Genomic DNA, 14,894 nt, shown 5'->3' on the forward strand with positions numbered 1-14,894 from the left:
AGAATCAGATGTCAGATATTTCACCCACTATATGGAAACAGCACTGTTAGGGTAAGGGTACACGTGGAGAATGGGGGAGATTAGTCACCCCGGCGGCAAATTCCCTCCTCTTCGGGGTGACAATCTCCTCGAACTGCCTTCTCACCAGCTAGAATGGAAAATCGCCATTGGGACGACACTTACTGCGTTTCGTTTTCTGAAGTTGCCTCATGAGAAAACTTTGGGTGACTTCGGAAAACGAAGCAACGCGAGTGCCATCCCACAGGCGATTTTTCACTGTAGCCGTCGGGAAGGCAGTTCGGGGAGATTGCCAGAAGAAGACAAGATCTGTCGCCGGGGCGACTAATCTCCCCGAATCTGCCCGTGTGCCCTTACCCTTAAAGGTTACTTCAAATAGAATAAATGGGTTTGTTTTCCATGTAAGTATAATTACACATTGTTTTTGCATTTTCTGCAGTACAAAGGCCAATTATCTGATATCAAATGTTTTGGGGTAGAATTATATGAGCAGGAGAATGTCCTACAGAAAATCTATTTCACAGCTGCCACATCTGCAGACATGAAAAGATAATAGGAGCTAACTAATCACAACTAATTGTAATTTTTGTGTATTTGATGCTTTATTGCAACCATAAAACCTCTCCTATGTCACTAGGTGGCACTATTTCTTTTTGTATGGGGAAAAAACCTATAGAAAATAGATACTAAACAACCAAATAGAGTTTTCTCTTTTTCTCATGATTGCCCTTGATTTCAACAGTCCATATAAGAATGATGACAATGATGGATAGACTGGTTTAAGCCTCTTCCAGGGAGTGGAAGAATTTTAAGATTAAAAAAAATAGGGGAGAGCCTAAAAGTGCTTTTGTAAACAGTTTGAAAAGAATTGATTTGTAATAGTACAGGAAACAGGCACTCGGTTATCCCAATAATCCCGGTTGTTATAAAGGGGGCCTGTTTTCGCTTGTTTAATCCTATACTACAGGTATGGGACCTGCTATCCAGAATGCTTTGAGCCTGGGATTTCCACAGATAACCGATCTTTCCATAATTTGGATCTTCATACCTTAAGCTTTCTACAAAATAATTGAAATATAAAATAAACCCAATAGGCTGGTTTTGCCTCCAATAAGGATTAATTATATCTTAGTTTGGATCAAGTACAAGCTACTGTTTTATTATTACAGAGAAAAAGAAATATTTGGATAAAATGGAGTCTATGGGAGACGGCCATTCTGTAATTTGGAGCTTTCTGGATTACCGGTTTCCGATTACAGATCCCATGGATTTTCTTGCTGGTGTTAATGGCCATTTAAATAGGAAAAATGTTTGAAATCACAGGAGATGTCAATTCTTATGATTTTGCTATTTCCATTCAATCCCTAGGCAGATTTTACAGCTGCTGTATAAGACTATGCTATATAATGTTGCATTGGTAACTGCACTAGTTATTGGTATGGAAGTTATCCTGCACTGCTTTAAATTGAGTTTCCTGTAGAAACAAAGTCTGAGAAACAGCAGAGTGTTACTGTTCTGAAGTGTTACTGAAGTGCAGAACAAACTATAAATTAACTTAAAGGAACAGTAACATCAAAAAATTACATTTTTAAAAAAAACAAAAATATAATGCAGTGTTGCTCTGCACTGGTAAAACTGCTGTGTTTGCTTCAAAAACACTACTATTGTTTATATAAATAAGCTGCTGTGTAGTCATGGGGGCAGCCATTCAAAGGAGAAAAGGCTCAGGTTACACAGCAGATAACAGATAAGTTCTGTAGTATATAATGGTGTTATCTGTTATCCACTATTTAACCTGTGCTATATAGACTTTTTTCAATTCCTGCCATTGCTGCATAGCAGCTTGTTTATATGAACTATAGTAGTGTTTCTGAAGCAAACACAACAGTTTTGCCAACGTAGGGCAACACTACATGATATTTTCATTACTTTAAAACAATTTAATTTTTTGGTGTAACTGTTCCTCTAACTACAGTGACAGGGTCTGTGTCTACCTGTGTGCACATATGGGGGCAAATTTACTAAAGGGCGAAGTGACTAACGTGGGCATAACTTCGATAGCGAAGGAGATAGACTCTGGCGAATGGATGTAACTACGCTAATTCACTAAAATGTGGATTTAAATCTTGCGCCAGACTTGCCTTCGCCACCTCAGACCAGGCGAAGTGCAATAGAGTAGATAGGACTTCCTCAAAAAATAGTTCTATGTCCCAAGAAATGCTGGCGTCTTTTCCTTTTTTTCAGTGTGATAGGCTGCCGACTTTCCTTTCCCCTACATTTCCTAACACATGGCACATAAACTATACACTGGGCTCATGTGTAGGGCAATATAACAACTCTATTTTATATTATTAACGTTTCCCGGGCTTGTGTAATGTAATGTATTGGCTGCAACATATACGTCCATTGTACTTTAACGTCCTGCCGTATGCAAATTAGGCAACGATAGCGTAACTACACAGTAACGCTAGCACATCTTCGCCAGCGTTCGCCGCCCTGGATGCAACTTCGGATTTTAGTGAATTGGCATTGTCCTGGAGAATCTATGGCTGGCGAAGTGTTGCGATGTGAGCGAAGCCGTCGCTGGTGAATTTTCGGAAGTAAAGTAAATTTGCCCCATGGAGTGGGTTTTGTCACAGAAACAGGTGAGCAAATTATGCTCCATGTGTCTGTACTAGGGTTGCCACCTTTTCTGGAAAAAAATACCCTCCTTCCTATATATTATTCTTTTTCCCTATTAATAACATTAGGATCATTTTTACCAGCCAGGTGGCAACCCTAGTCTGTACCCAGGCCAACATAGTGCCTTCCAGTGCAGACATTGGAGCCAGCATAAACTAGCTGATAGTCTTTATACGCAGGCCATGGGTCACCCTATCTGGCTACATCCAACCACAAATTGGTTAGTATTTGCCTTACCATGACAGGCACCTTTTATCTGTTTTTCAAAAACAAACACCAAACCATTCAGATCCCATTGTTTTCAGACCTATTCATGACACTGTCCAAAATTTAATTTAACATGAAGGTAAAATCTACAAACATCTCTGATATTTCTATTGTTTAGGCGATTTTTGCATATTGTTCAGTCTAGCTGATTTGCCTGTCTTTTCCCTTTCTGAATACTGAAAAAATATATTTTTACTGAGTTAATATAATCACTTGATGATCAGTGGTTTGTAGATTTTCATCTACTTTGTTTTAGCATGACAAACAGGATGAATTTATAACAAAAACTGGCCCAGAGGTGCAAGGACAGAAGTGCGGTGTCAGTACATTTGTAATTGGCATTATCTGCCTGGTCTGAATGATCCTGTCCTTGGACACACAATGAACATGACTAGCTATGCATGGCACTCTCCTCCCACCCCAATGTGTGTACTTGAGATACGATAATACCTGGATTTGTAATTAACTCCGATTCAAAGAGATAAATAGAGTACATTTTAAAATTCCCTCCTGGGAAGCGTATTTCATGTTCTGGTTAATGTATACTGGTATGTGCTTTCCTATAGTCCGGCCTTCTTACTTTATTCATTTCTCACGTAATGAGGCCCATTAATCTAAGTCCGAATTTATCTCATTTTCTGAAAACTACAAATCCGCACTGGTTTTTTCCTCTTATTTATCAAAACATTTTCCCGAAAATTTCCTGTGCAGGAAAAAACCTGAAAAAAAACGAATGTGCAAATTTTTCAGATTTGCTATCCGAAAACAGTTTTTTTTCAGATTTTTGCCCAAAAACCACAAAGCATTCGGATCATTGCACAAAACCCAGCACAGATGAAGATATCTTTGGGACTTATATGCAACCTAAGTAGTTCTTGAGATGCTGGATTTTTGGATTTGGACTTTTTCCATCCTCGGGGGTTTAATAAATCCTGAAAAAAAATTTCCACTAAAAATTCAGATTTTATAGTAAAAAAACACAAATTTTTCCGGTTTTGATTTAATTAATAACCCCTATATGTACAAATTGATTGTACTGCCATCCTTTGTTGGCACGGTTGGATTGATGAAGAGTCATGGTGTAATGCTATCAGCAGTTACAGCTGAGCCCCATCGGATCAGGTCTCTTATGAATGAAGTGTGGCAGAGTCTTCTGGCTTGGCTGGCAACTTTAAAGTAATATATTTATTAGGGATGCACCGGGATTCTGCCTTTTTCAGCAGTATTCGGTTTGGTTCGGTATTCGGCCGAAGTATTCTAGGGTTCGGCCGAATCCAAAAATAGTGCATTCGTTGCATCCCTAATATTTATAGCACTGACATGTTTACACAATTCTTAATTAAAATCTGCCCCTGTCCCGGTGGAGCTTACAGTCTAATGCCCCTATTACACTCACCCGCATTAGGGTCAGTTTCATTAGGAGCCAATTTGTTGAAGCAAACTAGGGTCAGTTTCATTAGGAGCCAATTTGTTGAAGTAAACTAGGGTCAGTTTCATTAGGAGCCAATTTGTTGAAGTAAACTGGGGTCCCCCTTACAGAGCTAGGGAGAACATACAAACGCCTTGTCCCCAGGGTAGGACTGGGGGGCCCACCGGGACTACTGTCCAGGGCCCCCTCCAGACCCCCTGGCCCCAATACTGTGACATCGCATGGAGCGTATGCGCGAACAGAGCCACGCATCGCGAATGATCAAACCATTCTGCATGACGCCACAAATTGTTTTTTTTTTGTAGGGCCAGCAAATCGGGAGAGGGGATCACCGGGTGCTGACTACTGAGCCACAGTGTAACCTGTGCTGCAGTGTTCCGTCTAATTCCTTCTCTGCTGTGTGGGCAAAAACATTATTTAGTGTGCACATTTCCAACTTGTATGCTCAGGTCAAAATTGATACAAAATACACTGGGCTCATGTGTAGGGCAATATTTTATTTTATTAAGGTTTCCCGGGCTTGTGCAATGTATTTGCTGCTACTTATACGTCCATTCAACTTTAACTTCCGGCGTATGCAAATTAGGCAACGCTAGTGCAACCTCGCTTGCCGCAGTAACGCTAGCGCTACTTCGCCAGTGTTCGGCACCCTGGACGCAACTTTGGATTTTAGTGAATTAGCGCTGGACACAATTTTGGATTTTAGTGAATTAGCGCTGTCCTGGCGAATCTACACCTTGCAAAGTGTTGCGATGTGAGCGAAGCCGTCTCTGGCGAATTTTCGGAGGTTAGTAAATTTGCCCCTATATGTTTCTGGAGATATGTGTTACCACTGGAGATTCTTTTGTTTAAAATTGCCTTTGCTGAATCTTTCCTCAAAAATAGACCTGTAACATTCATTATTAAGGCAAAGTTATCACCCAATATATGGCCACTTGTACACTTTGGGACAAGGCAGACCAGTTATAATGTGAAGCTGTTGCCCCTGTTCGCCTGTTACCACTTCCCACAGAGACGGAGCAGAAACACATGGACCTCAGTTCAGAAATGCTCAAGTACTTATGAGTGGAGGTCTGTCTCTACCCACATAGGTCTATATTGACCACTGTTGATCTCTGCCTGATCGTAGTGCCAGTAACACTGCCCTTGTGCCACAGCCCACTGCAACAATCAGAACTGCTCTTTAGGGTAGGGCTAGACAAGGCAGATCTTGGACTCTTTCTATAAGGCTAGGGCCAGATAAGTCGGATCTGGGCCTGCAGAGATACACAGGCCAAGTTCTGTTCCTCCACCACTTGTCTTCTCTCAACTCTGCCTGCAAGCGAATGCATTGCCTCTGCTAGAGTACAGGCACACACACTGAATGTCGGCACCGAAACACAAGGTTTTGCCTTTCGTGCCAAAATCCATCGCATCTTCCTGCACCCGAGCCAAGGAAGTGTATTCGGTCGGCAAACGAGCAGCCATCTTGACCAGTTTTTCTTGGAATGGCCAAGATCCACCTAATCTGGCCTTAATGAGTGGCTTATAAACCACTTTAGATCTGCATCATGTTTAGTGTGTCTGTGTGTAATTATCTACTGTGTGTTGCAATCTCTTCCATCAGGGAGTGTTTGCATAATACACCTTTAATGTAGATAATACAAACACAAGAAACTAGAGCCTTGCTGCCATCTCCTTGCAGCTTACAATTGCACATGTGACCTTGCACAGCTACACACAATTGTCTCAATGCCACATGTGCAGTTTCTCAGGCTCCAAGGTGAGTTTTCAGATAAAGTCGCACGTGTTGTAGGAATGAACTGCCCATTCCAGAGTTTGTTTTGATGCATTTTACAACCGCTTTGTAAATGACATGCGTGTGTATTTATTACTGTTTGTTGTTGATAAGGGACTGTATGGACATTATCTCTTGGTCGGCATACGTTAATACATGATGTGTGTTGAAAACAAGAATGTTGAAGTGTTTTTGCTCGCACGTCCACTTTAGGTACACTTTCAGTGGGGCTTCTTTCCTCTTTACATAGTCAAAAGCGTTTTTCTCTTTTATTGGTTTGTATTCTGATCAGTGATGTTTAATATGGTTGCTATTAAAACTAGACTATTTGCATGATTTACTTGCCCTTACTTTACATTTACACGGAATGTAAACATAGAAATTAGTGCAATCAGTAACATGCATCTAATTAGCCATACAACTAAAGGTGGCCATACATGGGCCGATGAAAGCTGCAAACAGACCAAGTCGTCAGCTTCCCCGATCGATATCTGGCCGACAGTTGGGCAGATGTCTATTGGAAAGGGCTAAAAATCCCATCAGATCATGGACTGCATCTGCTTATTGGTACGATCCGACCACCCATTATGATACAATCGCTGGTACCTAGGGCCCAAGATCTCTGTGTATGGCCATCTCTTTAGTGGCCTGGTAACCATAACAGCCTCTTAGAGGGCCTCATCCACATAACAAGTGTTCTTCCAGTCCTGCTATAAGCTAAGTCCTTCCCATTGCTGGGAACTTGATAACTGAAACTATTTATCATATTCCACCATTGGATTTCTCCTTTGTTCCCTGATGATAAATTGGGGATCAAATGGACACATTGCCCATACCCATTGTAGGGTTTACTTTGGCAGCAGATCATACACTTCATTTAAACCGCTATAGCCTGGTGCCAGATGAGAGTCATTTTGTGGTGTCTCCAAATGTTGCCTGCTTGGACCCAACAGCCAGTCTAGCAAGTGCCAGGATGGTGGGGGGGGTGAGATTTCTTGATCCTTTCAATGTTAAAGGTGATGTCTTACCACCCCTCAAAAATTATATTTTGTTTATAATGACTGAAAATGTAATTCAAAGCCCCATTCGATTGTTATCGTAAGTTCTAAAAGGCTCTTGAGCCACGGCCAAGCAGCCCCTCCTTGTCCACATCCTTGATGCATTTATTCATTCTCCATTTGTAATACCATGTGTTTCTTCTCAGCCATAGGGAACGCCTATGCAGTGTTAAGTAATGCCGAGAAGAGGAAGCAATATGACCAGTTCGGTGAGGAAAAGGTCAGTTCCTCGCGACATGGACACTCCGACTTCCACCGGGGATTCGAGGCCGACATATCTCCTGAGGATCTCTTCAACATGTTCTTCGGTGGTGGATTCCCTGCTAGTAAGTAGCAAGATGTCTTATTATCTCTCCTAACTATTAAGTCCCTTACATTCATTTATTCCCTAGAAAAAGGACAATTACTGTTTGAAGAATGGTGACATTTTAAAGATTTTTCTATTCTCAACATTTTGGAATTTCCTGTTCAAGTTCTGGGTTATTATTATTAAGGAAAGCTACTCAAGCAGTTTATTGCAAATAGATTAGCCACAATAGTGCAAGCTATAAGACTATATTTATTCTGCAGATTGCTTTCATACCTGAGTAAACCACTCTAGAAGCTCTCACTGTTTGTTTAGGATAGCAGCTGCCATATTAGCTTGGTGTGACATCAGTTCCTGCCTGAGTCTCTCCCTGCTCACTCATATTTCTTGGCTCAGACTACAGCAGGGAGGGGAAAAGGGAGGGGGTGGGAGAGAGGAGCAAACTGAGCATGCTCAAGCCCTAGCCCTGGAGGTCGATGCTGAAAACAGGAAGTCTGATACAGAAGCCCATGTGTGCACAATAGAAGTTGTGTTTCTTTTGACAGAGGACTCAGAGTAGCACTACTTTGAGGGTTTACTAGTGTATTTATATAGACCTTAATGATAAAGCTTACTTAATTTTAGCCTTTCCTTCTCCTTTAAGGCATGAAGAAAACACCACACAATCCGTTTTTTTTTTTGTTTGTTTTTGTTTTTTTGCTACATGTTATGGTGCATAGTGCTGTTTATGTTAAAAGAACGGTCTTTTTTCATGTATATAAGATGGTCTGTATGAATAAGGACCCCATGAATGAATGAAAGAAATTTGCTGCATTGGTGTCAATGCTGTACCAAATCTCTGCTGTTCACTTTTTTTAAAAGGTAATGTTCATGTATATAGTAATGGGCGAATGCGATACACTTACCCTCAAAGACAAGACAGACGGGAACAACAAGGAGACGTAAGTAGGAATCTTTCATCTGTTTATGCGCTTGTTAATCATGTGCCATAGTTTCATATTAACCCTGATTACATTATAGTTATTAAGAGCCTTATGGGTCAGGGAGTACTTCTCCAGGTGACTGTGTATTTGTTACACCCGTTTCACCTTCGGTTATACTTGCATTGGGAAGGATATTTTAATCTCCTTTAGACTGTCCCAAAATGTTATGGAATTTTATCCATTTTCAGAAGAAATCCGTAAATTTGCCACTGCCCTGAGTACTTTCAGCCAGTTACACTACAGCACATACACTGGAGGCTACTGGACAATTAGCAGACTAGAGCTGGACTGTTTGAAAGAATAAAGCCCACAGACATCCATTGGCAGTTTACAAAATGTGTTACTCTTTTTATAAAGGCTACATCATCTGAAAGTTTTCATTTCTTTTTCTTTAGGGTACCCTGGGAATGTTTGTACAGCTGATGCCCATTCTGATCCTTATCTTTGTCTCAGCTCTGAGCCAACTGATGGTTTCCACACCACCGTATAGTCTCAGTCACCGACCGTTAGTACCAATCTTGTTTCATATATTGTCATTTCTCGTATACTCAAAGGTGTATATTTCAAGTTCATGTTAATACAAACAATGGGCTGGCTCTCTTTTAGGGGCTGATTAGAGATTTGAGGAGAATGCTTATTTGCTGTTTTAGATCCTCCTAGAATCTCAGTATGGGTCCTATACTTCCTTCCTGTTTTATTAAATTATTGTTACCATGGCTGATACAGCAGTGCTTTCATATAACCTTGTTATGAGCTAAGGGAAGCCCTCACCTAATATCCTCACCTAATATTCATCCAGTGGGGGGCTTGAGCTAAAAGAGTCTGGCAAACACTGGCCTAAGGTGCAATTATGGATTCCATCCAGTGATTTTCTCTTGTCGCAGAACAGCAATTGTGTTTAACTGGCAGACGGGAATGACGTAACTTCTTTCGACTGCATTATGTGGGTTATAATGTTATACTAATTGTATTCCACCAGATGGAGCCTTGAACATTCAGCCAGTTTCATCTAATATCCCACAGTACTACCTAATGATCTAAAGCTGGCAAAACATTTTACATGATTGACCAAACCAGGTCTGGACTGAGAATTAAAATAGGCCCTGGCATTTCAGGTACACAGAGGCCCAATCAGCCCACATAGAGGCCCAAACAGCCCCCACCAGCCCACTAAATACTGACTTTCTATTGGACCTTATAGCAGCCCCTCTGGCATTTGCCAGAACCCACAGATTGCCAGTCCGGGCCTGGACCAAACAGATGATGCCTTGTGTGGGTGTACCTGTTTAACTCAATGGATTTGGCCATCATCCTATGTTTTGGGTCAGTGGATTTGGCCATCATCGTATGTTTTGGGTCGGTGGATTTGGCCATCATCGTATGTTTTGGGTCAGTGGTCAAACTCCATAACAGAAGATTCTATCATAGACACCATGTTTCTATTCTCTGAGAGCGCAGCAGTGCTCTAACTGCCATGTGTCATTAGACGAGTGCTGGAGGCAGATGCCCAAGGTATCTCTAATCTAAGGAGGAAGGAAGGATTTATAAAAGAACCAAACAACTGGCATTGTGTATAGTGATTAAGAAATAATTCCATTTGTTTATGGAAACAAGCATGTGAAAGTGCATACAATCTTCTGCAGTAAAATCGTGTGTGTGCTTAATTTATGACTAGGGTTGCCACCTAGCCGGTATTTTACCATCCTGGCCGGTAAAAATGATGGTTGATCCCAATGTTATTAATAAGGGAAAAAAAATGAATATATAGGAAAGCCGGTATTTATTCCCAGAAAAGGTGGTAACCCTATTTATGACACAGTGTCTCCATATACTGGACAAATGGGAGTGGATTGTTTTACAGTAGCCTAAGGCTAGGGCCAGATGATATGCCAGGCTGCTACCCTTCTCTTCTGTATGTAGGGTGGATTTCAGTTCAAAGTGTTGAGTTTTAGCACCGAAATCCACCGCGTCTTATCTGCACCCAATCGGTGACATGGCTTCCAGGTGCAGGCATAGCAGGAGCAGCAGTGGAGCAATTGCGTGGCCCTAGCTAAGGGATGTTTGTGTACTACAGGTATAGGATCCTTTAGCCAGAAACCCGATATCCAGAAAGCTCCGATTACGGAATGGCTGTCTCCCATAGACTCCATTTTATCCAAATAATCCAAATTTTTAAAAATGATTTTTCCTTTTTCTCTGTAATAATAAAACAGTAGCTTGTACTTGATCAGAACTGAGATATAATTAATCCTTATTGGAAGCAAAATCAGCCTATTGGGTTTATTTAATGTTTAAATTACTTTCTAGTAGACTTAAGGCATGAACACCCAAATTACGGAAAGATCGGTTATCCGGAAAACCCCAGGTCCCGAGCATTCTGGATAACAGGTCCCATACCTGTACTTCATTTCACAACCTGTAAGGATTCTATTACATTAATATTATGATAAAGTCAGAATTGTTGGAATAAACAGCTTCAAAGCAGTATTTTTAAACTGCATGTGTTTTTATTAGCAGTGCAACACTTGGTGTGTTGCACTGCTAATAAAAACACATGCAGTTTAAAAATACTGCTTTGAAGCTGTTTATTCCAACAATTCTGACTTTATCATATACCTTTGGGAGTGTGACACAGGCTCCTAGGAATTTACAGCGATACCACGTTTGAATCTATACGCTGGGACCAGTAATTTGTACGTCTTTGATACATTAATATTATTCCTATTCCCCTCTCATTCTCACACTGGCCATCTAATGGGTCATTATTGTGTGTTATTATCTAAAGGGGAAATTAAAGGTTATCTGCTCCTATAAATAATCGGTGTGTTAACTCTGCATTTCCTGTACAGGTCTGTGGGTCACATTCACAAGCACATAACTGAGCACTTGAAGGTTCCTTACTTTGTGGCAGACAGTTTTGATGAGGAATACACTGGATCCAACTTGCGGAGCGTGGAGAGGAGTGTAGAAGACGACTTCATAGCCAACCTCAGAAACAACTGCTGGAAAGAGAAACAGCAGAGTGAGTGAGCCTGTAGTTCTATGTAATAATCTAGGGGAGATCAATTGCTTCATGTGCCATCATCTCTGTGATTTCTATCAACTCTAATGGCAACAGATGCCTAGCGTTTACTAGCGTTCTCACTTTCAAGATTGTCCCCCTGCTACAGTAACAGACCAATAGGATACACACAATCATGACCCCTGAGATCGAACATTGAGATCGGCCATCATTTTTACCGACCAGGCCGGGTGGCAACCCTACTAGTAGTACAGTAAACCCTACTAGTAGTACAGTAAATCATTTCCCCCACAACTACACTTCTTTACAGTTACACATTGTAAGTACAGTTGCTATTCTAACACCAGCATCCCTTTAAAGAGTGTTAATCCTTAACAACAGGTCACTGTTCCATAACAAAGTCCAATCTCTTTTTCCTGCTGTTCCTGATTGTACTTTCTTATCACTCACAGAGGAAGGATTGTTGTACCGCGCACGTTATTTTGGAGATTCTGAACTTTACCAGCGAGCACAAAGGATGGGCACTCCAAGTTGTAATAGATTAACCGAAGTTCAAGCATCCATGCATGGCTAGCCTTTACTTAGCACCTCACGTGGCACAGGTATTTATGCACTAGCTCATATGAATATGAAAACAATTACCATACAATGCTACATTCTTTATGAACAGGTAGGCCTCCGTCAAGAACTTTTTCCAGGTAAATAGGTCCAGCAAGGCAGATGCTGTAATTCTTAAAGGGATACTGTCATGGGAAAAAAAATGTTTTCAAAATGCATCAGTTAATAGTGCTGCTCCAGCAGAATTCTGCACTGAAATCAATTTCTCAAAAGAGCAAACAGATTTTTTTATATTCAATTTTGAAATCTGACATGGGGCTAGACTTTTTGTCAATTTCCCAGCTGCCCCTAGTCATGTGACTTGTGCCTGTACTTTAGGAGAGAAATGCTTTCTGGCAGGCTGCTGTTTTTCCTTCTCAATGTAACTGAATGTGTCTCAGTGGGACATGGGTTTTTATTATTGAGTGTTGTTCTTAGATCTACCAGGCAGCTGTTATCTTGTGTTAGGGAGCTGTTATCTGGTTACCTTCCCATTGTTCTTTTGTTTGGCTGCTGGGGGAAAAAAGGGAGGGGGGTGATATCACTCCAACTTGCAGTACAGCAGTAAAGAGTGATTGAAGTTTATCAGAGCACAAGTCACATGACCAGGGGCAGCTGGGAAATTGACAAAATGTCTAGCCCCATGTCAGATTTCAAAATTGAATATAAAAAAATCTGTTTGCTCTTTTGAGAAATGGATTTCAGGGCAGAATTCTGGTGGAGCAGCACTATTAACTGATTCATTTTGAAAAAAAAAGTTTTTCCCATGACAGTATCCCTTTAAATTGTAGTGGTTTTTCCTTATAAACAGTGACTAGTGATGTCATCAGTTATAAATGGTGATGTCATTTTTGTCACATGGACTCACTAAAACTTTTGTATTATAATAAATAAAGTACCCCTTGTTGGAAAATATGAGGATATTAGAAGTAAACTCGAGTTCCATGAGGCGAGTGCTTTTATATGGTCATGGAACTTCTCAGTGACTTATAATATCCTTATATTTTACAATAGGGGGTACTTTATTTTGCTATATATTTGACTACAGTGAGTAGATAGTTACAGCATGCAGTAACTTTGGGCTGGTTCAGTCAGTAGGACGGACTCCGTTTTTTGCAAAGCTACTTGCGGGGCTAGTGGCCTGTGTTTGATTCCCACTGGCTATGGCCATTTAATCCATACAAAGAGTTTGAATGTGTCTGCATGGGCTACCTCTGGTTTTTCTCCCACGCCCCATACAATGAAATTGTCCCTTGAGTGTCTTTTTGTGTGATTTTAGGGGTCTCTGACTAGTTGCTTTAACTCTGTGCAGCTACAGTGGGACAATTATAGTGTGAAAAATACTTAATCAAATAGGATAAAATCCATAAACATAGACAGTGTATCTTTATTTGTTTTATTGTATTCTGTTTTTTTCATTCGCAGGTTTCTGAAGTAGCTGAAATATTTTGGCAATACAGAGCAAGCAAGGAGGGAGCACTATATGAGCATTCTAGCCTCATTGCTAGAGGGACTTGTAATCCTGGCTCTGGGGTTTATCAATAAATGTCAACGCACAAACCTATTGACATTACTTGAACTTAGATCCCACTAGGACTGGATGCAAAAAGCTGCTCTGCTTCTTCCCACAATTCTTTCTTCGGGCCCCCCCCAATTACATCCCTTTTCCACAGAATAAACCCACAGATGGAGACTCTGCAGTGCAAGCCTGGAATCGCTCAGAAGGTGGCCTGTACTGAATCAAGAAGACTTTTAGAACAAAGAAGAAAAAAATTATCTATTTAGAATTAATTTATAGCTGTATATATGTTGTACTTTTAAACAGAGATAATTATGCAGATATTGGAATTAATCTATACAGCCGATTTCTGCTCACATAAATAAATTGTCAAGTGTGAACCCCTTTGTGTAGTGTTGGCCAAACACTGTTAATTTTTTATCTGTTACAATATTACTGTATCTGACTGATAATTTATAAATCTAGGAACCTTTTCAGCGACCCATAGCAACCAATCATTGATTTCCCTTCATGGTATTGACTAATTAAAGCTAACTGCCGACTGGTTGCTGTGGGTTACTGCACTGGTGCAAATTGTCAGTTCTGGAAAACAGCCCCTCTGTCTGCCTATTGGGTATTGGCTCATGGAGTGCTTTGCCCAATATAGAAGCAGAGAATCCCCCTCATCACTAATCACTTCTGTCAATGGGAAACACATTCCTGCATATGGGAGATCATTATCCAAAAATGTGCCCTGCAAATTTTTTGGTAGGTACCAATCATGCTGCGGGAATCATTGAAGTTTTTAATAACTTCAAGGGGAAACCGCGATGACCAAGCTTCTTGAATATGATGTTTACCTGGTACATGCTCTTTTAAAGAGGGGATTATGCAGTGGAAGATCTGACCCTATTTTAAAAAAAAAAACACTATTTAAAGCAGCAGTAGAACATCTGACACATGAAGAAATGATGTGCCTGGCACTGATATACCAAAGGTGACAACAAGCCCTTATCCACGTGGTCACTTGTGTATGTCTGTGTTAACTTGGCCATTCTGGATGCCTTGCAAAGCTGAAAGAATTAAGCTGGCAATAGATACAAAGATACAGTTGTATGAAACAAACATTTATACGATTTTTGGATCATGTGTGGATCGTCCGGACATTTTCCATACCATGGGAATTGTCATTTAGTCGATCGGACAGTGCCACAAAACCGGCTCCCTAAATCCAGAACAGGTGCTAGGCTCCCTGG

At 40.8% G+C, this 14,894-nt stretch overlaps 1 protein-coding gene across 1 annotated transcript in view; it reads left to right on the top strand.

The window, feature by feature from the left end:
• Window positions 1-13,902, top strand: part of dnajb12.S (DnaJ heat shock protein family (Hsp40) member B12 S homeolog) — a gene marked incomplete at its 5' end in the record, with an annotated part of 30,952 nt that extends 17,050 nt beyond the window's left edge. The window contains 6 exon segments of the mRNA NM_001092477.1: window positions 7,378-7,557; window positions 8,400-8,479; window positions 8,917-9,026; window positions 11,371-11,543; window positions 11,996-12,145; window positions 13,566-13,902. Of these exon segments, the coding sequence (NP_001085946.1) occupies window positions 7,378-7,557; window positions 8,400-8,479; window positions 8,917-9,026; window positions 11,371-11,543; window positions 11,996-12,117 (665 nt within the window). The 3' untranslated portion in view covers window positions 12,118-12,145; window positions 13,566-13,902.
• Between the last annotated feature and the right edge of the window lie 992 nt (window positions 13,903-14,894).

The sequence above is a fragment of the Xenopus laevis genome, chromosome 7S, assembly GCF_017654675.1.
Source record: "Xenopus laevis strain J_2021 chromosome 7S, Xenopus_laevis_v10.1, whole genome shotgun sequence".
NCBI classification, from domain to species: Eukaryota; Metazoa; Chordata; class Amphibia; order Anura; family Pipidae; genus Xenopus; species Xenopus laevis.